At 39.4% G+C, this 26394-nt stretch overlaps 2 protein-coding genes across 3 annotated transcripts in view; one reads left to right on the plus strand and one right to left on the minus strand.

Moving 5' to 3' along the window:
• Nucleotides 1-26394, plus strand: part of capn5b (calpain 5b) — a 56371-nt gene that overhangs the window by 13443 nt on the left and 16534 nt on the right. For both annotated transcript variants that reach the window (XM_051677022.1, XM_051677023.1), the window contains exons 4-8: nucleotides 10018-10149; nucleotides 15635-15843; nucleotides 15954-16146; nucleotides 17049-17242; nucleotides 24782-24859. In XM_051677022.1, coding sequence (XP_051532982.1) covers nucleotides 10018-10149; nucleotides 15635-15843; nucleotides 15954-16146; nucleotides 17049-17242; nucleotides 24782-24859 — 806 coding nt within the window. The remainder of the gene's footprint in view (nucleotides 1-10017; nucleotides 10150-15634; nucleotides 15844-15953; nucleotides 16147-17048; nucleotides 17243-24781; nucleotides 24860-26394) is intronic.
• On the minus strand, nucleotides 12447-12923 carry ompb (olfactory marker protein b). The gene has a single exon (XM_051677031.1). It carries the CDS (start codon nucleotides 12921-12923, stop codon nucleotides 12447-12449), a length of 477 nt encoding a protein of 158 aa, XP_051532991.1.

Consider the following 26394-nt stretch of genomic DNA (forward strand, 5'->3'; position numbering starts at 1 on the left):
AAAGCTGGCTGGGCAACAGACTCAGTATGACTCACAATATGAGTGAACTGCAACCAAGAATGACAGTGTGTGCATGTTTGTTAGCAGGGGCATCAAGGACTTTATTTTTTATTTTATTGTTTTGTTTGTTTGTGTGTTTGTTTTTTTGTGAGAGTGAACCAAAGCAAAAGTCAAGTCTTAGACACACTGGTTATTTCACAAAAACATTTGTCTTAAGATGGTTACTTTAACTTCTGCATTAGTGAGTCAATTGAAAATATACATTTTAGATTTCCAAACATTCCTTTTGCAAATAGAATAGGATAGAAGTAGAACATGGAGTCCTGCAACAGATGGCATTGCCCCTACACTGCTCGGATCTCAACATCGATTCAGTCTGGGATTACATGAAGAAACAGAAACAACTGAGACAGCCATTTCTTCAAGATGCTTGAAACAACCTATCTGCCAACAACATTGAAAAACTGCACAAGGAGAATTAGTGCTGTTTTAAAGGGATAGTTCACCCAAAATGAACATTCTCTCATAATTTACTCAACCTCATGCCATCCTAGTTGACTTTCTTTCTTCTACAGAGCACAAACGAAGATTTTTAGAAGCATATTTCAGATCTGTAAATCCTCACAATGCAAGTGAATGGGTACCGAACATTTGAAGCTCCAAAAAGCATATAAGGCAGTATAAAAGTAATCCATAAGACTCCAGTGGTTAAAACCATGTCTCTAGAAGCGATATGATAGGTGTGGGTGAGAAGCAGATCAATATTTAAGTACTTTTTACTATAAATTCTGTCATGCCCAGTAGGTGGCGATATGCACAAAGAATGTAAATTGCCAAAAACAAAAGAAGAAGAATGTGAAAGTGAAAGTGAAAGTAGAGATTGAAAAAAGGACTTAAATATTTTTTCTCATCCAAACTTATCATATCGTGTCTGAAGATATAGGTTTAACCACTGGAGTCTTATGAATTACTTTTATGCTGCCTTTGTGCTTTTTGGGACCTTTAAAATTTGGTACCCATTCATTTAAATTGTATGGACCTACAGAGCTGAGATATTCTCCTAAAAATCGAGGTTAATACTTGTATATACTGTATATATACAAGGCCGTAACCATGTCTTGAATATTGGGGGGGGACCAAACCATTTTGGGGATAAGAGGTCGTGGGTGTTGAGGTTACAGATATAATGGTCCTATTTGGCCCTTTAAAATAGTAAAGGCGCTGAATGCAATACATTTCTGAATAAAGTCCTTAAATGTGATAAAGGCCCAAAATGTTAAAAATGTTTTGTTTTAAAAATTATTTGTATTTTTTTTATATTTTTTTTTTTATTCACAAAGTACACTGTATCTGCTAGCAATTTGCCTGTTTCAGTCTGCTTACCTTTTTTTTTTTTTTTTTTTTTGTGCTGTCAAAGAAAAAACAAATATAATTTGAATTGAAGATGTATCTGTAAATCACATGACTGTGTTAGCTGGCTAACAAAAAATTTTATTTACTCACCCTCAAGTTTTTCACCCTCATTGTGGCTTTTTTCCCCAGTGGATTCTTAACATATTCTTTTCTTCAAGAATCTTTATGTTGCTCTTTTCCATAAAAAACAGTTTTTTAAAACAGTTAATTAACTGCTGTCAAGGTCCAAAGAAAAAAATAAATCATTAAATTCCATAAAAGTTGTCCAAACAACACAAAGCTGCTGTATAGCCCCCCAAAAACTTGGAATATTGTTCACAAGTCATATGGACTACTTTTATGCTGTCTTTGTATTGCACTTTTACTAGTGCTTTATTGTATTTGCCCTTTTTGAATCTTGACAGCTCCTGCTCACTATAAACTGTTATAGTATGGAATAGAGCTGCTTAAAATATATATTTTTATGTTCCAAATCATTTTGACAGCATATGGGTTTGAAATAACATATGGGTGAGTTAATGACAGAATTGTACATTTTTAGGTGAACTACTCCTTTAACTGTTGGCCTTTTTTTTTCTCTCTCTCTTTTTTTTTTTTTTTCTCACAGACATGGAGATATCCAAAATTAAATAGTTGCAGTTCAAGAACCCTGGTCTCTTTTGAAAGAAGACCACTTAGGAGATGCCATCCAAACATCAGAATTAAAGTCATAAAAAAAATTAGAAAAGCTCAAATTGATTGTAAATTATTTATAAATAATATTTACATTTAAAATATATGACACTGTCCTTGCCAAAACCTAACGACAAAATGGAAGCCACAAGTCACAAGTATTATCATGTTCTACTGTAGTTCAAATCTATTGGTGATAACGCTCCTACTTTGTGTTTTATTGATAACTTTCTAAGACAATATCAAGTGAATTTTCTAAAAGGCTACTTCAAATGCTAACTATTCATTCAAAATATGCACACATTCACCCTTTGTCTTATGCCTGATATGCTGAAAACTGCTCTGTTGATGTCTTCACATTCAAAATTACGAATAACATTATGAATCGCGTACTGTACATGACATATTATCAACTCAAAACAACGAATTTCACCAAAAGGTGATTAGTTTGCATCCTTGGAAATTACTGTCGGTCAGTACAACGTTTCAATCATAAAATCGTGGGCAATTATCGCAAGTTTATTAAGATACTTACACTCTTAACCTGAACTGCTGACTGCTGATGCATGGCGCTTGGTTAACTAGATTCGCCAGTAGCGGTTCTAGCTTGGATGGCGCCCTGGGCGAAATCCCCTTCAGCACACCCCCCCACCCCCTGCTAATAATAGTTGTTGACGGAGGGCGCCCTGGACGCCCTACCATGTCGCCCATGCCTAAATCTGCCCCTGAGATTTGCGCTTAGCTTCTATGAGTCCTGCATTCTTTGATTGGCTCTCTCTAATGACATTGACGAGCGGTGTTAGACCAATGAGCATGCCTAATATTAAATTTTTTAAGCCATTATGTAATCTCTGCAACAACTTAATGACAATTAGACAGCGGTGCATAATGTACAGCAGCAGAACAGCAACGGGGATATAAATTATTGGGGGGTACAAATTGGCCATATTTGATTATTGGGGGGACACATCTCCCTCAATGTATACAGTATGTATATTACGTCTCATAATAATTGTTGGTTAAAAAAAAAAAAGAGTTGCAGAAATCATACATTCACATGGGTACATTTGGTCAGTCCTGTCAAGTCTGCAGATCATTTGCTTTAAACTGAAAATGTTCAAAACTTCTATGACATTTTTCCCATATAGCAAAATGTCAAAGCTGCATTTTTCCATAATGCTAGGCAATCACTCGCCTTCAAATTTAGGTGGAATGTTGCTGTTAGAACGGGATTTGAACCCGGGTCCCCCTTCATTGAAAAACTGTACCTCTAGACTAGACTATTCCATTTTACACTTATACAAAGAATTACTAAGTAATAATAATGATTATTTTCCTTTGGACATGTCTTATCTTGCCTAGGGCACTAAGTGAGCCAGAACTGCCCTCACAAATAAAGTGCATGAGGACCTGATTTAAAGAAAGCTCTATCTGTAACTATCTTTCTTCCTCCTTTTATTCTTTAGCTAAATCACACACACAAATGGCATCTGATAGACAAGTGTTTTATTGATCAAACCAAAGTCAGAGTGCTTTTGAAGGTTTTAAATAGACCTAGATTCATTGCTGCTCACTTGTTTATGACAATCTTAAGCACTGCCAGATCTGAGAAGGGGACAATCATTCAAGTTATGGCAGATCGATATTTATTCAGATCAAAGAAACTCAAAACAGCTTCCCATTGCTTATAGAAGGATGACGACACCTTGCACTGAATTTGTATTCATGCCCGTTTGAGTCAAACTTCGACCAAATTACTTTCTATAACAAATAAAAGAGAGGTAATATCAGAAAGTCTGATGGAAAATCAGTCATGCACTGTGAATGTATGAAGAATTTTTAGCAGACCTCGGACAAAAACGGTTTTATTGTTGCCCTGTCTGGGTTTCTTGGCTCTAGAATAAGTGTCTTCAGGTGCCATAGTTCCCAAAAAAATTCATATGCATATTCAGTATGCATATATTGAAATCAGAGCATATACATGTTAATAAACTTAAATTATGCGGAAGTACCCTGCATCTGTGGACAGATTATTATTATCATACCAAAAATACATCTCATTTTGTGTTTACTTGGAATCACCAGTAAGAAGTCTATGGAAACCATGATAGAAAAAAAAATGTGTGTGTATGCTTGTGTGTTTCGCATAATAACTGACATCATTGCACCAGTGCTGAAAGAATGAGTTGTTGCTGGTGTGTGTGCAGGGCTGGTTGTGTTCCAAAACTATGTCCAAGCAGAAAAGAGAGTCCCTACCTGCTGAGCTGTGGAAATGGTTTTGGATAGCAGAATGTGAAAGACAAATGAGTGTTGCAAGAGTAAACTTGAACTGTAAGAGCACGTTGAAACTGTGTGTGCATTTTTAACATCCGGAGAGGGCTGGATTATGGACCAGGCCAGTGAGGACATCGCCCCGAGGCCTCTGGCTGTGAGGGGCCTTTCAAAGCCTTGTTTTGAGGAGGAGTTCACACAGGATGCATTCTTGTGTCCATCAGTGTTGTTTTTCAATAGTTTTTTTTTTTTTTTTTTTTTTTTTAAGTAAACGTGCGATTTATCATTGATTAGGTGAACATGATTACATCCTGGTTTCCATGGGACTAGAATCTCGGAAGCTGCTTGCGCAACACTATCAGTTTCGCCATAGGAAAAGGTAAAAATATTTAAATTGATACAAATGTCTGATGGAAGAGGACTCTTATCAGTAACTCGGCAGAATGGGGTCGATGTCATGGTACCAAAGCATTTGGTTGTAACATGTCGATTTCCCAAGTGATTATGTAGGCTACTTTGGGGGTGGGGAGCCTCCAAAGACATGTGCCCAAGGCCATCATCATACAGTAGGACAATGATACGATCCTGCCTCCACAGACCAATCAAATTATCATAAAATGTTCCATGATTTGACTTCATCAGAAGTGCCACCTGATAAGCTTTTTACAAGGCATTAAAAGTTTGTTAGGTGTATTCAGAGTTGTCTTTAAAAAGCTTTTAGTCTTTTTCCTGGGTTCATCTGTGCTTGATTCTTTGAGAGATTGTGAACACTAAGGCTAATTGAGCTATAGTGCCTGAGTCTGCAGCTATATTCCCCTCTGACACAGTCAGGGCCCTAGCTAGTGGGGTGAAAGGTGGTAATGACTCTAGGGGCCCACAGGTCCAGGGGGGGCCCCACATCAAATTCTAAACCGTATTTTTAATAGGAAAGGGGCCCAGAGCAATATACATTAAGGTGGCCCTGAATAATTTACTACGGCAGTGGAAACAGTGACTGTGTCTTGTGTATGTCAGCTGTTTAAAGGGAGCCAGACCTTTCCTTTTAGGTCACTCAGAATCTATCTCCCTGTTCTTTCTGGGCTGTGTGTCCCTATGGTTGTGATGGGGTCAGTGCAGAGGTGTGCTAGAGGCTGTCAGAGCAGAGTCTTGTATAGCAGCTTTCAACGGTGCACTTAGTTCATAACTATTCAGAAATTACTTTTTGCCTGTGCCCTGTTTCTGTCTTTGGGTTCTTTTTACTATTATATATTAACAAAAAAGTACCTAAATGTACCTTGTTTTTTTTTTTTTGTTTGTTTTTTTACATGGTATCATGGTTGTACCATGATTTTTGGACATGTACAATGGTAAAACCATGATATTCTTTGCAGTACATTGGAGTACTAAGTAAATGCCATGGCCAGAGTCAGAACCTTTGTATTAAGGGCCAGTATTTGGCCTCTAGAATTTATTGTCAAGGGCATTTATACCTTTATGCAGGCACCTTTGTTTTCTTACCATATAAAAACAGAGAGCATGTTGGCATTAATTCCATATACCTCAGCTGAATCAATTAACTGAAATAAAGGGCCCTATTTTAAGAGCGCAAAGTGCAGCACTATGCCATAAGTCATACAGGCAAAGTCAATGGACATGGCCATGAAGTTGTGGTATTTTCGTGCAAGCATGCGCTAAGTCTAGGCGCAAGTGGGTTTGGCAAAATTGTGCGAAAAGCGCAAATGGGCTGGGTCAAGTGCAATTTAATTTTGAGGTTTTTCTTCGGCACCATCTACATCCTATTATATAGTTCATTCCCTGTCAAGCAATATAAACAAAACAGCACATTCATAAGAAGTTGGTAGTGTAAATAATAATAATTGATTGCATTTATAAGGCACTTTATAAGTAATATTAAAGTACTTTACAACAAGCTAAGCAACAAAAAAAAATAAAAAATGTAAGGGGTAGGAAAAGCCTGTTCCCTATCTGTTACTCACTCGACGTTGCGGTCGCTATCTCTCGCCTTCTGACGGTCACAATCGCTGTCTTTCGTGTCTGGGTGCTGCGAATTCCCCTGAGGAAGGACCTTCTTTCTCAGGGGCGGGGCACCATCTGGCACCCGCGATCATACCTCTGGAATCTCCATGTCTGGCCCCTGGACGGAACGCGGAAAACTTCCCACGATAACCACGATCACTCAGGCTAGGACCCCCTCTATGAGGCGCCTGTATGCCTTGAAGTGGCGTCTGTTCTCTAAGTGGTGTTCTTCCCGACGCGAAGACCCCCAGAGATGCGCAGTCGGATCGGTGCTTTCCTTCCTGCAGGAGAGGTTGGAAGGCGGCTGTCCCCCTCCACCTTGAAGGTGCATGTAGCTGCTATAGTGGCACACCACGACACAGTGGATGGTAAGTCCTTAGGGAAGCACGACCTGATCATCAGGTTCCTGAGAGGCGCCAGGAGTTTGAATCCCTTCAGACCGCGCCTCATTCCCTCATTGGACCTCTCTGAAGTTCTTCAGGGTCTACAGGGAGCCCCCTTTGAGCCCCTGCAGTCAGCTGAGCTTAAGACACTCTCTTTGAAGACTGCCCTCCTGACTGCACTTCCATCAAGAGGGTAGGAGACCTGCAAGCATTCTCTGTCAGCAAAACGTGCCTGGAGTTCGGTCCAGGCTACTCTCACATGATCCTGAGACCCTGACCGGGCTATGTGCCCAAGGTTCCCACGACCCCTTTTAGGGATCAGGTGGTGAACCTGCAAGCGTTGCCCCAGGAGGAGGGAGACCCAGCCCTGACGTTGCTGTGTCCAGTGCACGCTTTACACATCTATTTGGATCGCACGCAGAGCTTTAGAGTCTCTGAGCAGCTCTTTGTCTGCTTTGGTGGACAGCTGAAAGGAAGCGCTGTCTCCAAGCAGAGGATTGCCCACTGGCTCATTGACGCCATAGCAATGGCATATCACGCTCAGAACGTGCCGCCCCCGGCAGGGCTACGAGCCCATTCTACCAGGAGTGTGGCGGCCTCCTGGGCCTTGACCAGTGGCGCATCTCTAACAGACATTTGCAGAGCAGCGGGCTGGGCAACACCCAACACATTTGCGAGGTTCTACAATCCCCGGGTGGAACCGGTTTCGTCCCGTGTAGTGGCAGGCACAAGCAGGTAAGTCTGGGACAGCTGGCCGGGTGTATCGCTTGCGCATAGCGCCTTTCACCTCCCCTGAGCTGAAGACGTGCGCTGTTGACTCCCAGTAGTGTTCACAAACTGTGTTCCCTGGATGACTTCCTCCGAGCCCTGTGGCAGATGAGTTTGCGAGGCCCCTCTGCCCCAGTCACCATGTTTGTAGAAACTCCTCCCCTGTAGGGTAGGACCTACCATGGAACTTCTCCACATAACATACTTCCGACAAAGCTCGGCAAGACCATGTGACATATTTCTACTCAAAATACCCCCCCCCTGGGTGGGGTGTGGTCTCCGTGGTGTCTTCCCCTTGGGAGTGACACCCCCCCGACGTAGACCTAGTGGCCCCAGTCGGTTAACAAATTTCACTCTGTTTTGGGGGGAGAAAAAAAAAAGAAAAAAAGAGAGAGGATAAGAGGCCAAGACTGGGCTAGCCTCTCTCTATCTTTTGGGCAGTTGACTTGTCCCCGAAGGGCCATTCGACACTCATAACAGCGTTGGGGGAGGTTACATGTCGGCCTGGTGTGCTGGCTACGAGGCACACAGTGGTCTGCCCGTCACACACCGCCAGTTCACGTAACACAGCAGTTCAGTCAGTTGTGGCATTTCGTATAGGGAACCCTAGTGTCACTACATCGACACAACGTTGAGTGAGTGACAGATAGGGAACATCCTGGTTACTTGCGTAACCTCCATTCCCTGATGGAGGGAACGAGACGTTGTGTCCCTCCTGCCACAATGCTGGACTACCCGCTGAAATGGCCGGGACCTTGTCTCGGCTCCTCAGCACAAAACCTGAATGAGTGGTTGCATACCAGCTCCTTTTATACCCGTATGTTCGGGGGAGTGGTATGCAAATACCACTCGCCAATTTTCATTGGCCTTTTATCAAAGACCAGAGGTGTTTCGGGCTCTCAAGTGTGACCCCTAGTGTCATTACATTGACACAGAGTATCGTTCCCTCCATCAGGGAACGGAGGTTACGCAAGTAACCAGGACGTTTGAAGAGATGGGTTTCTAAATCTCTCATGTAGACCTCCACAGAGTCTAAATTGTGAAGATGGGGAGGCAGAGAAACCCAGATATGTGGACCATATGCTGAGAAAGCTTGATCACCCATGGTACAAAGTGTAGTTCGGGGAACATGGAGGGCTGAGTTTTGGGTGGTCCTTAATAAACAAGCCGAGATCTGGGCCACTATGAGTTCGTTCAAATATGTTTAAATACTAAATGGACTGTATGCAATGAATTAGAAGAATAAAAACATGGACTTATGTTCTTTTGTGCAGTAATTGCTTTCTTGTTGAATGTCCAGCATATTTCTGACAGTGACACGCTCCTTTTATACGCATGGAAAATGTGGTTCTCATCAGGATTTGGATTTACACTCCATTAAATTATAGAGAATGTAGTATTTGTGCTACAAACAGGCCTGCTTTTGAAATGTCTTAGCGCAATTACCTGTTTCTCAGGAAAATAGCAAATTGCGCTTTAATTTACATACAATCCACCCTCAGTTTGCACGCATACACCCACAGATAGTGCAAACACTCCTACCCACACACTTATGCTTTTCACTGGCACAAAAATTGTGCTTAGAATGAGCGCTCTCACGAAAATTGGATAAGACACTGCGCGCAGTCGTAGCGTGTAGCGTTGCGCTTTGTGCACTCATGAAAAAAGAGCCCAAATTCTCAATCTGAAAATCTTAAATATAATTGCCCGTTTTCTATGTAAGAAAATATAGCTCTCTTTTGTCTGTTGTCACATTCGATTTTGATATAATCGCTTATTTGGAGTTTCTGGGAGTGTTTTATTTTTTTTTTTATTTTTTTATTTTTTTTATTAATTCATATAAGCTTCAGTAATTTCAACAACATTTGCCTCTGAGACAGTGAATACAGAACGAATCTGACAGCTTCAGTGACCGCAAAGGTACTAAACCCATCATTAGATTGGCCTAGAATATACAGTAATATTATGAAATTTATCAATTGTTATATTTTAAAAATTAGAGGAATGCACTGTGGCGGCATTTTTTGCCCCCACATTTTAAATGGCTGTGGCATTTTGACACTTTCAGTGGCATTTGAAAATTTCTGTCTAATTGCTAATTTCTGACCCTGACCATAATATGAATGAAAGTGCAAAATGATCACCATGTGATGTGATAGCAACTATGTATCATTTAACCAATTTGAGTTAAAACAGTACATTCTAGTTTGTGTATACTAGACATTTTATGATTTGCATTCTTTTCCTCCTTACGAATTATGAGTTTTATATATTTATTTATTTATTTATTGTCTTTGCTGCCCTCCATTTCTGACCACAATTTTATCCAGACGGGGACACCTTTAAGTCGGTTTTCCTTAAAAGATATCCCAGGAGTTTAGTCCAGAAGTATTTCTGTTTACACTACCTTCTTGTTGATTCTCTCCCATTTCCATTCTTATTTCTTTCTCTCTCTCTCTCTCTCTCTCTCTCTCTTTCTGTGTTTCTCTATCAGGAGCTGTGTGATGACCCTCACTTGTTTGTGGATGGGATCAGTGCCCATGACCTGCACCAAGGGCAGCTGGGAAACTGCTGGTTCGTGGCGGCTTGCTCCAGTTTGGCCTCCCGAGAGTCACTGTGGCAGAAAGTAAGTGAGTGCACCTTAAGTTTGTGTGTATGTATCCTATATGTATCAGTTTTCTCTTAATACTTCAGACTTGCTGTGGTATAATTCTTCTATTAGATCTGCATTATGGGACTAAAAGCTGCATATTCAAGCATATGTCAGAATATCTTATGATATCTATATCTTAATTTCAATGTTCGATTATCAGTGTTCAACAATAAGAATGGTTTTCTGGCCTGGGGCCAGTATGAGACAGTTTTGTGCAATTGTCATTTTCCCTATCTGGGCAGTGGTGTGTTGTCACTATATCTTGATTTGTTGATCTTGGACATGTGTTTTTATACCTTGAAAACTAGAAAATTTGTTTTCTAAGATGTTTTGAACATTTTTCTTGTGAATTCTGACGTAAGGTATTTCAAAACAAAACAAAAATTACATGTGAAAGTCTTGGAATCATTGGTAAGAAGTAATGTTATTAGTAATGTAATAATATCAGTTATATTTTGCATTGTTTCCCAAAGTGTGTTGTTGTTGTTGAAAAAAATCACATTTACCGAAAAATATTTCATATAAAAATATCTACTAATATTTTTTTTTTTCTGGGCACATATATTGTGTTTGAGCACATGGCTCTGGTTGTGTCAGTAATGTGCTCTCCTTGCTCCGCCTCCTTGTTTCCCCTCATGCCTCCTGTCTAGTGCTAGTGGTGTTGATTGTTATCACCTGTTCCTCATGTGTTTTCCTCTCTATATATTGTGTCCTCTTGCCTCATGTCTTTGCTAGTTTGTTCCATGTGTTCATGTCTCCAGTTGGTTCGTGGTTTTATCTTCATCGGTCTGGTATCCATTTATGTTTGGTTATTCTTGTTATAGTTGTTTTTCTCACTTGAGACAGTTTTGTTTTTATTTTCATGTATTTTGAAATAAAGCCCATTTGACTTGCTGCCTCCGTTTGGGTTCTCACTTCCCTCAGTGTATCGTGACACCTTGAGGATGAGCTAAACACTCTCTCTGAGCTCTATTAGCGGTTATAAGTGGCAGGCTGCCATAGGAGCTGTGTGCTCTATTAACAAACATTACCTGATGAAGGTTCAACAGAGGAGAAATGTTCTTGCCTATGGCTTCATGAACCAACGGCACTTTGAATTCCCACCAAACAATTTTATCCAAAACAACATATTGTGCAATCAAGGTATACATTACATTAGTATGGCATTGAAGGCACCATGCTGTACCAGTTGAACTACAAGGGCTATTCAGACATTTATGTCCTAATCATGCTTGTTCTAAATTTTATCAAAGTGAGATGCTGAGACTAACTAAGAGCTGGTCTCCCAAAAAGCTGTAATCTTGATTCATCTGTGTATTCTAAGCTGTTATTTAGTCAAAAAGGTAAAGATTCTGTCTAACTGCATCCTCCCACGGGCATGAGGTGTTTTACTGCCCAGGGATATATTTTCTCTACCCTAGAAACACGCATCATTGTGAAGGGGCTGACTCATGGGGCTTTTCCATGTGACTCCTCTCCCCTGGCCTGTTGTTTGTTTTCCTGACAGGGTCGGGCATTGATAAATGAGAGTGTGTGCTGCTGTCTATGCCCCATGTCTTTGCAGCATCCTTTTATCCCACCCAATCTCATCCCAGCTCTCACATCTTAGCAAGTATGCCTACTCAAGGTCACTGCCATCACAACCCATTGATACTGTGAAGATTTTGAAATTGTTGAAAGGATTAATGACTAGGACCACAAAAAGCACAAGTTTCATTTTATTTATTAATATATATTTTATATATTATATATATATATATATATATATATATATATATATATATATATATATATTAAATGTGTTGCTAATGGTGAGTTAACTTTATTACAGCTGAATCAGAGTCTAAATCATTACAAAAAAGCTAACAATTGTAGATTGAAATCAAAGATTGATTAATATGCACAAACAGACACATACAATTTAAAAAATGAAACATCCTAACTCTAGAAACCTGAATGCAATGTCCTGAAACCTGAAATCTGTTTTAAACTTGCATGTTTAAACTTGAAGAACTTTTTTTATTTTTATTAAATTGAACTTTATTGCTATTTATTTATGTTTAGGATATATGTGCTAGGGACCCCCTAGCACCACCTTGCCCCCAGTTTGAAAACTTAAGTACTAATTAGTTAAGTACTAACTAAAACTTAAATTGGTTAGCCAGAAAAAAAAACCACATACCACACAAGTACAACACAAAAGTATCTCAGAATTAATGTGAGAGATTGTTAAGCAGAATGACCAGAAAGGGCATTCCCCTCAGGCTTTCTCACTTTGATATCTCGAACTCTATGGAGCACTCGATGCTCTCCGGACTACAGCCATCTTCGAAGGCAAACAGAAAATACATCACCTTGCGCACCTTGGCTAGCTCAGCTATCCTCTCTCCAAACTCCTGGGCATCTGCCTCATAGCATTGGATGGGCACCTCGGTGTCGTCCCCTGCGCTTCTCCAGAAGAATCCAGTAGGTTCTAGGAGCTGGCGCGTCATAAGGTGGGTGAGGTCGGGCGTCCAGAGCTGGGACGTGGCTATGATGTTCAGTCGGCCAGGTGCAGACATGCGGATGTTCCAACGGGTGAAATGCAATGCCTGCTCGGAGAAGTCCAAGCGGTAGACGTGCTCGTTGGACCTCAGGAGACGTTCTCCATCCTGTCTTTTCTGTCCCCGCTGCTGCAGAGACTGTACACGCAGACGCATCACCTCCGTCAACTGTATATCAGGGTTAAACGTCAATTCAAGAGACATGCTTTGGAACCTGACAGCTGTGTCCTTTTTACACAGATTCCTTTGCTAATTCTCGTCTTCTCCACTGTCTGACTGAGTTGAAGTTATCCACAGTTCTCACCTGTTTCTGTGCTGATGTATTATGCTATATGAATGCTACAATGAGCCCTCATGCTCTGAAAGCAACTTATTTCGCAGTGGGGGTTTCTGTTGAGATGTTTAGACTTGTTGCTCTGAGCAACAGCAATGCTAAGATGATGGTTTGAGCTGCAAAGCAGGGTTCCCCAAGAGGGAATTTGAGACATCTGTGTGTTGCTACATGTGTGTTTGTTTCACATTTACCTTTCGATGAAGTGTGGCAACAAAAGGTGGTTGTTTTAAAGGGATAGCTCACCCAAAATTGAAAATTCTATCATCTTTTACTCACCTTTATGTTGTCTCAAACCCATATGACTTTCAGTCATCTGGGGAACACAAAAGGAGATGTTAGGCAGAATGTTAGCCTCTGTCACTATTCACTTTCATTGTATGGAAAAAAGATGCAGGGCTCTATTTTTGTGAGCGTGCAAAGCGCAGAGCTATGCGCTAAAACCGTGCGCAATATCTTATCTAATTTTCGTGAGAGCACTAATTTTCGTACCAGCGCAATGCACAAGTGGGCGAGGGTGGGAGTGTTTGTCTGTGGGTGTATTGGATGCTAATGAAGTGGCGCAAAGCGCAGTTTGCTCATGGTTTATTTTTCAATAATTATTATTATGTTTATATTTACAATTGTATTTATGATCTACTTAGTATTGGTATTTTTCCACCTGTTGTCTCAGAATGATTTTGAAGTCACTGCAAAAGGGGTCGGTGGAAGAAGATGGACAGAGTAAAATGTTAGGACTTGGTATCGTTTTGTTATTTTGATTATATTGTCATTTCATTTGAAGTGTAATTTGAATTTAGAAATATTTTTGGTTACATTTTTTCGTGTTTCAAATTAAATTTTTTCAAAATCGACCAGTAGAAGTGAAGTGTGTTCCGATACAATCACTGTTAATTCTAGCCATGATTTGTGTATCAGTAGATAAAAATGATTTATTATACTTACATTCTCTATAATCACATTTTCCATGCATGTAAAAGAAGCGTGTCACTATCATAGAAATATGCCTGACATTCAACAGGGATGCAGTTAATGCACAAAAGAGGTAAATCCATATTTCTGTTTTTCTGTTCATTGCATAAAATCCATTTACACTACCAACTTGTAATGAATGTTCTGTCTTTGTTTATATAGCTGGTGCTTGTCAGGGAATGGACTATATAATTGGACACAGACCGTGCTCGAGAAGAACCTCAGAATTAAATTGCACTTGACCCAGCCCATTAGCACTTTGCAAAACCCACTTGCACCTAGACTTAGTGCATGCTTGCATGAAAATACCAAAACTTCATGGCCATGCCCACTGACTTTGATTATAAACCATAGCGCTGCGCTAAGCGCTAGCGCTCTTAAAATAGGGCCCGCAATGAAACTGAATGGTCAGTTTATTCGCTAACATTATGCCTAACATCTCCTTTGTGTTCCACAGAGGATTTTTGGCTGAACTAGTCATTAAAGTATGGCTTGAGTGAGTCCTTCATTATCAGACTGAAGTTTCCATCTCTGGTTAAAGGTGAACAGAACTGTGGGCCAACATTTCACCTGCAGTCAGTATCACAATGTGTATCTGATAGATAACGAACCTGCTCCTCTTGGAACAATTACCACAGAGTTGCACTTGAGATCTAATCACTGTACTGTCCCAGAGGACTCGGCCAGGATGAAAAAGCTGTAGTCCTCCTACACAGCTTCAAAATCACTTTGATGTCCTACCAAAAGCAGTCTTTAACTCCTTTTTATTTTTTATTTATTTTTTTTAAACAAAGGTTCTGCACTGTGTAGTAGTGCATGGTTTAGCTTTTTTAACCTGCATTTGTGAGCATTTAAAATGATATAAAGCACTGACCTAAACCTGACCAGTGTAGAAATTATACTGAACAGTATTATCAATTTATTGGATTTGTATTTATTAACTAAACAAATTTTAACATAATCTAGCATAAAATTTAGTGCTAATAATTTACATAAAATTTAAAGAGCAAAACATCAGATATTAGCTGCACCTTAAAAAATTTTAACCTTAATAAATGGGCAGATATTCATTATAATTATTTTTTTTAATTACTATTCATTGCAGAATAGCATAAACAACATTTTATTTAAATAAAATATAATCACATGTGGTCCATCAGGCTGTGACTTCTGTCCTTTACTCTTTTTCACTTATCTGAGTAGGGCTTGCTTTAAATCCTTTCGCCAATAATGTGCATTGTGAGAGCCAGGTTAATGTTTTCACAATCGCCTATAATAGTATGATAATAGCCTATTCTAATATTGAATTTACTATTACCAATACTAGTTAGAATAGTAATGCATATAAGATGAATTCATATTGAAATTAATTCAATATTCAAGTTGTACAGGTTTAAATAAACAACTAAATAAATAAAAAAGTATTCTTTTAGGTGTGAAAGGGTCAAAGTAGAACAAAATGAGATCTGAGTTGACTTTTAAAGCCAGGGAAAGCGTAAGTGCAAAGAGAACCAAGTTCACATTTTGGTTTGAGTTTAGTTCTTTTACAGAGGACTTGTGTTTGTCATGAGTAACCACTACATGTTTTCTTTCTTTTTTACTCACTTCTTAGGTTATCCCAGACTGGAAAGAGCAGGAATGGGATCCAGAGAAAATAGACTCTTATGCCGGAATATTCCATTTCCGTTTCTGGCGGTTTGGGGAATGGGTGGACGTGGTGATAGATGACCGTCTCCCCACAGTGGATAACCAGCTGGTGTATTGCCATTCAAATGACAGCAACGAGTTCTGGAGTGCCCTTGTAGAAAAAGCCTATGCCAAGTAAGCATTTCAGTCTGTAGTGGGATTTAAGGCTCTTAAAAAGTCAGTTAAAAGCAATTTAGTGCTATAAACATCAAAGTGATGTTCTTTCTCTCTCAAAACCAATGAAGAGTATATGGTTGCTATGAAGCCCTGGATGGTGGAAACACAGCCGATGCCCTGGTGGACTTTACTGGCGGGGTGTCAGAACCCATGGACCTTTTGGAGGGCCAGTTTGCGCAGGATGAAGTAGCCAGAAACCAGCTGTTTGAGAGAGTTCTAAAAGTCCACAACCGAGATGGCCTTATCAGTTGCTCTATCAGGGTAAGATGCAATACAAAATTAAACGATTTGCACAAATCTGACATTAGCTACATTTCTTTTTCTATTTAGTATCATAATCCTGGGTATCATCCATCCATCCATCTATTTTTCAATGCCTTTGTTTATTCTTTTTTCATAAAAGTATATTTTTCCAGACTCTGAGAAATCTTTCTTTTTGCGACTTGCTTATTAATGGACTATGAGTGCTTTCATCCATAGAGAAAAAAACATTTTTGGTATCTTTATAGCTGAGAGGTTATATGGCTTCACTGGAATATCAAATAAATACCCTCTGAATACATAAAGAACTCCATTGTGCAATAATAGAATCATAATAGAATCCATTTAAACAGTAGAGCAGAGAGAGTATTATGAGTTTATTATTTAAGCAAATTGTCTGGATATCATAAAAGAAGTAGCTTTATCGTTTCTTGCATTATAAAGTCTATGCTTGCAAAGCACCATCCCCATTGAAATCAATGAATTTGCAGCGTTCTTTGATGCAGCATGAACTTCAGTGTGTAGGCACCCATGTAAGTTGACAGCTAAGTCGCTTAAAGATTCAAGTCCAATCGCTATCTGTCCCTCCTTCCAACCTTATAGTGATTATGTTGATGAAATTATTCATGTCACATAGTTTACAAGTCTGTACATATTGTCAGCTTCATTTGCAAAGCTCATTGGAGTGTGAAAAATGGGCGTGATTTATCTAATTCGGATTAAGGTCACCATATTTCACTGTACCATGAAATAACGTACCATGCTTTTTAAAATCAATAATTTACAAACAGCTCATGTGCTTGCATTCTAATCAGGGAAATTGGTGCTTGATTATGCTTTTGGATGGATTCTCAAATTGAAGTTCATCTGCAATTAACTGAATTTTGACCATTGTTGACCAGGCAACTACAGTGGAGGACATGGAGGCCAGGCTAGAATGTGGGTTAGTGAAAGGCCACGCCTACGCAGTGACCGACGTTTGCAAGGTCCGCCTTGGACACGGCCTGTTATCATTCTTCAAGTCAGAGAAGCTACACATGATCCGAATGAGGAATCCCTGGGGGGAGAAAGAGTGGAGTGGACCCTGGAGTGACAGGTGAGTCTGCCCCCTCCTGTCTTCGAGGTCTTACAGCATCTAGAGCATCTGTCGAATGGACCTTAGTCAGGATAGGCACCATATTGAATTTTACATGGATGATAAGGAGGCTGTGAGGAATATGTGTCTACACTGTCCTACAAACACAATTCACAGTAATTACGGCAACACTGAGACTGAGCGTATTTCCAGCGTAATTGTGCCAACCCCGTCTGTCACAGGAAAGATCATATTCTAAGAGACCAGATTTCAGTCATAACTGAATGTTATTTTACAGAATATGTAGGTTTTGCCTTTACACAGCAGTACAATCTTTTCAATAGATTGTACTGTCGTGTACCTATTTTCGATCGTTCATTTGACACAATAGTAAAAATAATTCTTCCAAAAAACTTTCCAATGGACAAAGGTCTCTGGAACACGGAGCCCCTTAGAGGACAGAGAGGGAATTTTTTACTGAAATAGTTGAGACGTGTCCTCGAAATAAGTTCTGAGTGCTGTCGCTATAAGTTTTGTGTTCCATCTCAATATTTTTTGCGTACCCTAACAATAATTTCCATTACCTTGCAATAAGTTTTACTTGCCCTCGCAAAAAATGTTGTGTGCCCTCGCAATACTTTGCATTTCCTTAGCAATATTTTGCTCTCCCTTGCAATAGTTTGCATGCCTTTGCAATAGTTTGCATTCCCTCACAATAGTTTGAGTTCCCTCGCAATAATTTTTGCATGCCCTCGCTATAAGTTTTGCGTGCCCTCGCAATAGTTGCCGTTCCCTTGCAATAAGTTTTGCTTGCCCTCGCAATAAGTTTTGCGTGTCCTTGCAATAGTTTGCATTCCTTCGCAATAGTTTGCGTTCTTTCGAAAACGTTTTGCATGTTCTCACAACAATTTTTGCTTGCCCTCACAATAGTTTGCGTTCCCTCGCAATAAATTTTGCATGTCCTCTCAATAAGTTTTGTGTTCCTTCGCAATTAGTTTTGCGTGCCCTCGCAATAGTTTGTTTTTCCTCCCAATAAGTTTTACGTGCCCTCGGAATAGTTTCCATTCCCTCGCAATAAGTTTTGCGTGCTCTCTCAATAAGTTTTGCGTTCCCTCCCAATAGTTTTGCGTGTCCTCTCAATAATTTATGTTCCCTCACAATACGTTTTAAGTGCCCTCACAATAAGTTTTGCATTCCCTCGCAATTAGTTTTGCATTCCCTTGCAATAGTTTGCATTCCCTCACAATAAGTTTTGCATTCCCTTGCAATTAGTTTTGCATGCCATTGTAATTAGTTTTGTGTTCCCTTGCAATAGTTTGCATTCCCTCACAATAATTTTTTATTGCTCTCGCAATAGTTTGCGTGCCCTCACAATAGTTTGCATTCCCTCGTAATACATTTTGCATGTCCTCTCAATAAGTTTTGCGTGCCCTCGCAATAATTTGTTTTCCCTCCCAATAAGTTTTGCGTGCCCTTGCAATAGTTTGCTTTCCCTCCCAATATTTTTGCGTGTCCTCTCAATAATTTGCGTTCCCTTGCAATAAGTTTTGTGTGCCTTGCAATAGTTTGCATTCCCTCACAATAATTTTTGATTGCTCTCGCAATAGTTTGCGTGCCCTCACAATAGTTTGCGTTCCCTCGTAATACATTTTGCATGTCCTCTCAATAAGTTTTGCGTGCCCTCGCAATAATTTGTTTTCCCTCCCAATAAGTTTGTGTGCCCTTGCAATAGTTTGTTTTCTCTCCCAATATTTTTGCATGTCCTCTCAATAATTTGCGTTCCCTTGCAATAAGTTTTGTGTGCCCTCGCAATAGTTTGCATTCCTTCACAATAGTTTGCGTTCCCTCACAATCATTTTTGCATTCCCTCGCAATAGTTTGCATTCCCTCGCAATAGTTTGCATTCCTTCATAATAGTTTGCGTTCCCTCGCAATAAGTTTTTCATGTTCTCACAATAAGTTTTGCGTGCATCGCAATAGTTTGCATTCCCTCGCAATAGTTTGCATTCCCTCGCAATAGTTTGCATTCCCTCGCAATAGTTTGCATTCCCTCGCAATATGTTTTGCATGCCTTCACAATACATTTTGCGTTCCCTCGCGATTAGTTTTGCATGCCATCGCAATTAGTTTTGTGTTCCCTTGCAATAGTTTGCATTCCCTCACAATAAGTTTTGCGTGCCCTCTCAATAAGCTTTACATTCCCTCGCAATAGTTTGTGTTCCCTCGCAATAAGTTTTGCGTTCCCTCGCAATAGTTTGCTTCCCTCGCAATAAGTTTTGCGTGCCCTCACGATAAGTTTTGCACGCCCTCTCAATAAGTTTTGCATTCCCTCGCAGTTAGTTTTGCATGCCCTCACATTAGTTTGAGTTCCCTCCCAATAAGTTTTATGTGCCCTCTTAGTAAGTTTTGCGTTCCCTCGGAATTAGTTTTGCATGCCATTGTAATTAGTCTAGCGTTCCCTTGCAATAGTTTGCATTTCCTCACATTATGTTTTGCATGTTCTCGCAATAATTTTTGCATGCCTTCGCAATAGTTTGCATTCCCTCACAATAAGTTTTGCATTCCTTTGCAATAGTTTTTCATGCCCTCGCAATAGTTTGAATTCCCTCGTAATAAGTTTTGCATGCCCTCTCAATAAGTTTTGCGTTCCCTCACAATAGTTTTGCGTGTCCTCGCAATAAGCTTTACGTTCCCTCGCAATAGTTTGTGTTCCCTCGCAATAAGTTTTGCGTTCCCTCGCAATAGTTTGCTTCCCTCGCAATAAGTTTTGCGTGCCCTCACAATAAGTTTTGCACGCCCTCTCAATAAGTTTTGCATTCCCTCGCAGTTAGTTTTGCATGCCCTCACATTAGTTTGAGTTCCCTCCCAATAAGTTTTATGTGCCCTCTTAATAAGTTTTGCGTTCCCTCGGAATTAGTTTTGCATGCCATTGTAATTAGTCTTGCGTTCCCTTGCAATAGTTTGCATTTCCTCACAATATGTTTTTCATGTTCTCGCAATAATTTTTGCATGCCTTCGCAATAGTTTGCATGCCCTCTCAATAAGTTTTGCGTTCCCTCACAATAGTTTTGCGTGTCCTCGCAATAGTTTGCATTCCCTCACAATAAATTTTGCTTGCCCTCGCAATAATTTTTGCGTGCCCTCGCAATAGTTTGCATTCCTTCACAATAGTTTGCGTTCCCTCGCAATAAGTTTTGCATTCCCTCGCAATAAGTTTAGCATGCCCTCACAATTAGTTTTGTGTTCCCTTGCAATTAGTTTTGCTTGCCCTCGCAATAGTTTGCGTTCCCTCCCAGTAAGTTTTGTGTGCCCTCGCAATAAGTTTTGTGTTCCCTTGCAACAGTTTGCTTCACTCTCAATATGTTTTGCGTTCCCTCACAATAGTTTGAATTCCTTCGCAATAGTTTACGTTCCCTCGCAATAAGTTTAGCATTCCCTCGCAATAGTTTGCTTCCCTTGCAATAAGTTTTGCGTTCTTTCGCAATATAGTTTGTCTTCCCTTGCAATAAATGAGCCATGGTTTTACTATAGTAATATTGTAGACCGTAGTAACCATGTTTTTGGCAGAAATCATGGTTTTACTATATTAATATTGTAGACTGTAGTAACCATATTTTTTGGCAGAAACCATGGTTTTACTATAGCAATTTTGTAGTAACCATGACTGTTTTTTTTTTTTGTTTGTTTTTTGGAAACCATGGATACAGTTAGCAATGCTTTTACTACAGTAATAGTGTAGTATCCATATAGTAACCATGGTTTTACTATAGTAATATTTCAGTAACCATTACTGTAGTAACCATGGTTAATCTTACATTACAATGGTTTTACTACATATAATATGGTGAAACTGTGGTTACTGTAGTAAAACTATGGTTCATTTTCATAAAGGTTAACTATGGTTTTTCTACAGTAACCATAGTTAAACTATGGTATTTGCAGTAAACCATAGTAACTACAAAAGTATCATCATGTGGATTACTTTAATGCTGCCTCTATGTCCTTTTTGGAGCTTGAAAGTTTTGGACCCCATTGACATAAAAACATCACACATCTATCAATATATCTTTGTTTGTGATACACACTTTGATTCATGTGCATTGAACTAAGTGTGACATCTATCTTTACTAAGGCCTATATTGTCAAGTGGAAACAATGTGACATTGTTGGCCTTTTGCTACTTTATTGATAGGTCAGAAAGGACAGTAAATGATGAGGGGAACAGAATGTTGCGACCCAGACTCAAACTTACAGTGCCCACATGAGTGCCACAGCTCAATGTACCAGGCGCACTTGCCGTAACCACTAAGCTACAGCTCCAACATCATGTGCCATTGTTATAACACACTTCTTAGATATCCTTCCAACACTTATTTCTATATAATCTCTACTGAGAAAAAAAAAGGAGTGCAGGCAGTAGTCACATACAGAAATTATTTGTCCTTTGCCTTCTCTAGTCTACCTACAAAGTATTGCTACATATCCTGAGAGACTAGAGAAACCAGTTCTCTCTCCACCTCTTGAGATGATTTCAGTATAAATAACACATAGCCGAAGTGTCTATTCTTATTACCAGCTGGTGTGAAATTGAGATATCAAGCCAGGCAGGCTGAAATGAAACAAGGAGCTGCTGTGATTGAAACAGAGAGGTCTGGGGGTGTTTGCAAATCTATTTCCTCTCATTTTAATAACTGTGCTCTTGTTCATGACTCCTATTCTAAATACCCACCACTGGAGGGAAGAGTATAGTATTAAAATAGAGCTTTGTAAATGAAGAGTGGGAAATCTCCTTACTCTCTCCACATACTTTGTAACAGTTAAGGCAGAGTTTATTGGCTTCTGAACTATTAACTAGCATGCCTGAAGGATCTTATTGAGGTGAAAGCAATCTTTCTTCATATTTCTGCTTAGTAAATTATTTATTCTGGGCTTGATTAGAAATGGACGTACTTTATGAAGTGTTTTATTTCTTCAATGAAATTCTTAAAAATCTCTTAAAGACCCCATTAAATCATAATAGTGTTTTGTGGCTTTAAGTACATTTGAAGGTACTAAGATTGTTTGGAGGCATCTATATGCTAGTGTACTAAACATTGACACAATTTTCTTTTCATAGCAGAAATGTACATAAAAAATCTTCTCTTCCTGGAAAAATTGACATAAATAATGATGACTCATGCTGCACTACACAGATGTTTGTCCAATCAAATGCGAAGGAGAATGTCCCTCCCCCTGCAACAGAACAAAAAGTAGCAAATCATGTTTTATGGCTTTGAAAAAAATTAAAGCCTGTTAGCTATTTGGCAGAAATGGGAGGAGACCTTCGAAATGTACAGGGGTGTAAAAAGTACTCAAAAATTATACTGAAGTGAAAGTATGAATACTGAGTGAAAATTTTACTCAAATAAAAGTCCAAGTATCTAGCCAAAAACGTACTTGATTGAAAGTAAAAAAGTATTCACATTAAATTGTACTTATGTATTAAAAAAGTAACTTTTTTCCTAGCTAGAATGAAATCAAGAGAGAAGATTGTGTGAGAGAGGATGTTGTTAAATTAGTTTGGTTTGTTAAGTCGTCTTTTTACTGTCTCTGACGACCGTCATATTTTTCCCCCAGTGGCATTCACATCCTGGTCATAGAATCATGTTACAATAACTACGTTTTTGCAAAATGATTTTTTTTGTGGCCTGTTGTATGTAACACAGCAATTTCGTGGTGGAATGAACACTAGTGTGCTAAAACAAAAATGACTTTTATCCTTGTGGGGATGGGGGCATGGTCGTGTGTTTGTTTGTGGGAGAGAGGGAGTGGTGTGGCTCGTCAAGCTGGTTGTCATGATTTCTAACAGCTGTTTCTCATTTTAGTGATGGCGGAGAGAGCCCTTAAAAGCGAGTGTGTAGCGTTGGTGTCTGTTTACATTGAGTGTTTGATCTATTTTAATAGTATTGTGAAGACGTTTGTTTATTTTCAGAGTGTTGATTATTGAACTGAGTGAAAACATTGAAAAGAGTGCATACGCTGCACACAGTGTCACTGCTCCCTGTCTCCTCCTTTCCACACCCGAACCCTGACATTGTCATAATCCCCTTTCACTCAAATCATGAGTAAAATGTTTGCATTATATTACCAACTACATTCACAAACTTGTTTAAGTGTGATCAAATTGCACAGTAGCTCAACTGATAGAGCGTTGCATATGCAATACAAAGGACTGGGGTACGAGCCCTGAAGAGCTTGGTGGTCGACACATGAAAAGAAAGTGTCATAGAAGTACCACAAAATGACATGGTTGCTTCAGAAATTTTGTTTTTCATCTCACATTTGCTTTTTATTACACTATTGGTTAGGTTTAGGTTTAAGCTTAAGGGTAGGGAGGTAGGTTTTGTTGATTTAAATCTCAAAGGAACATTAACCTTAACAACCTTATCTGTTCGGGATAAAATTTCACTCACTTTTAGTGCCATACAGTGGACATTTCACTTCAGAACTGCACTGAGACGTGTAATGAACCACATAATTTTATTTTGCAAAAATGTTGCCACAGTCACTCAGTGTCCGCTGCATGGGAGAAGGCACTCACAAATTGCGATGTCAGAGAACCCAGCCCCTTGAGACATAGAGAAAAAAATCTAAATAAGCTTTGAAGAAGTTAGCAATGTTGTTGGTTTTGTGAACTGTTTTGTGAAATGAATTCAATAGAATTCATAATTAATATTTACTCAGATTACATTATTTTTATTATCACTATAATTGCTGGTTTTATAGTTATTGTTATAATTAATAGTTGCCTAACAACAACCACAATAATAATTCTGCAAACAGGGAATAGAAATTCATTGATATGATTTAAATATGAAGGCAAGTGTAAATTTTTTTTATATATTTTCAACATGAATTATCAATTTTACTTCATAACTGTCCAATCTGTAGAAGTAGCAGGCATTTAGAATAAAGTTGAGGACAAATACCGCCAGTGTTTCTCACTTCGTGCTCATAGTTTTTAATGAATACATCACACTCAGTCAGGTGTTCACATATGGTCTAGTCGCACAAATATTTTAACATATCCGAAGCTCAAATCAGATCCGAAATTCCACCTCACAGATGGTCGGAACTCCACACAGCCGCCGTGCAACACTCGAATGCAGTGAAAAGGCAGCTTCAGTCCAGTAAGACAAAAGATAATTATCTGTAAATATTTTATGAGTTTAAATAAAATTGTATGGAGTAAAACGTACTAATTTTTCTTTGGAAATGTAAGTACAAGTATTCCTTTTAAATTGCACTCAAGTAAAGTACAAATACCCCAAAATAATACTTAAGTATAGTACTAAAGTATTTTTACTCAATTACGTTACACCCCTGGAAATGTACCTTCCACACTTTCTGTTTCAAGAGGAAATACATCCACACAGGGAAGAAAACTGCACTCGTCAGTGATTTCATGGGGTCTTTCATTTTCTGGCCAAATGGTGGTGGACACAGACTGTTGTACTGGTGGATGTGTGTTTATCTCTCATAGCCTGATGTACACTGAGTAATGACTGGTCTGTGTTGTAGCTCAGAGGAATGGAAGAAGGTGAGCAAGAGTGAGAGAGAAAAACTGGGCGTCACTGTTCAGGATGATGGGGAGTTTTGGTGAGGATTACTCTACTATTTGAAATATAATGATTTTTACTTCTTTTCACTTCATTTTTCTTATTATTGTTATATTTTAATTAACCTTTATTGCATCTATCGTTCTATTCTTATAATACAGTTGTGCTCAATAGTTTGCATACCCTGGCAGAAATTATGAAATTTTGACATCGATTTTGAAAATATGACTGATCATGTCGAAAAACTGTCTTTTATTTAAGGATAGTGATCATATGAAGCCATTTATCATCACATAGTTGTTTGGCTCCTTTTTAAATCAAAATGATAACAGAAATCACCCAAATGGCCCTGATCAAAAGTTTACACACCCTTGAATGTTTGGCCTGGTTACAGACACACAAGGTGACACACACAGGTTTAAATGGCAATGAAAGGTTAATTTCCCACACCTGTGGCTTTTTAAATTGCAATTAGTGCCTGTGGATAAATAGTCAGTGAGTTTGTTAGCTCTCACGTGGATGCACTGAGCAGGCTAGATACTGAGCCATGGGGAGCAGAAAAGAACTGTTAAAAGACCTGCGTAACAAGGTAATGGAACTTAATAAAGATGGAAAAGGATATTAAAAGATATCCAAAGCCTTGAAAATGCCAGTCAGTACTGTTCAATCACTAATTAAGAGGTGGAAAATTTGGGGATCTCTTGATACCAAGCCAAGGTCAGGTAGACCAAGAAAGATTTCAGCCACAGCTGCCAGAAGAATTGTTCGGGATACAAAGAAAAACCCACAGGTAACCTCAGGAGAAATACAGGCTGCTCTGGAAAAAGTGGTGTGGTTGTTTCAAGGAGCACAATACAACGTTACTTGAACAAAAATGAGCTGCATGGTCAAGTTGCCAGAAGAAGCCTTTACTGCGCCAATGCCACAAAAAAGCCTGGTTACAATATGCCCAACAACACCTTGACACGCCTTACAGCTGTGATTTGGAGTGATAAGACCAAAATAGAACTTTATGGTCACAACCATAAGCGCTATGTTTGGAGAGGGGTCAACAAGGCCTATAGTGCAAACAATACCATCCCCACTGTGAAGCATGGTGGTGGCTCACTGATGTTTTGGGGGGTTGTGAGCTCTAAAGGCACGGGGAATCTTGTGAAAACTGATGGCAAGATGAATGCAGCATGTTATCAGAAAATACTGGCAGACAATTTGCATTCTTCTGCACAAAAGCTGCGCATGGGATGCTCTTGGACTTTCCAGCACGACAATGACCCTAAGCACAAGGCCAAGTTGACCCTCCAGTGGTTACAGCAGAAAAAGGTGAAGGTTCTGGAGTGGCCATCACAGTCTCCTGACCTTAATATCATCGAGCCACTCTGGGGAGATCTCAAACGTGCGGTTCATGCAAGACGACCAAAGACTTTGCATGACCTGGAGGCATTTTGCCTAGACAAATGGGCAGCTATACCACCTGCAAGAATTTGGGGCCTCATAGACAACTATTACAAAAGACTGCACGCTGTCATTGATGCTAAAGGGGGCAATACAAAGTATTAAGATCTAAGGGTATGCAGA

This window comes from Myxocyprinus asiaticus, chromosome 38, assembly GCF_019703515.2.
Source record: "Myxocyprinus asiaticus isolate MX2 ecotype Aquarium Trade chromosome 38, UBuf_Myxa_2, whole genome shotgun sequence".
Classification (NCBI taxonomy): domain Eukaryota; kingdom Metazoa; phylum Chordata; class Actinopteri; order Cypriniformes; family Catostomidae; genus Myxocyprinus; species Myxocyprinus asiaticus.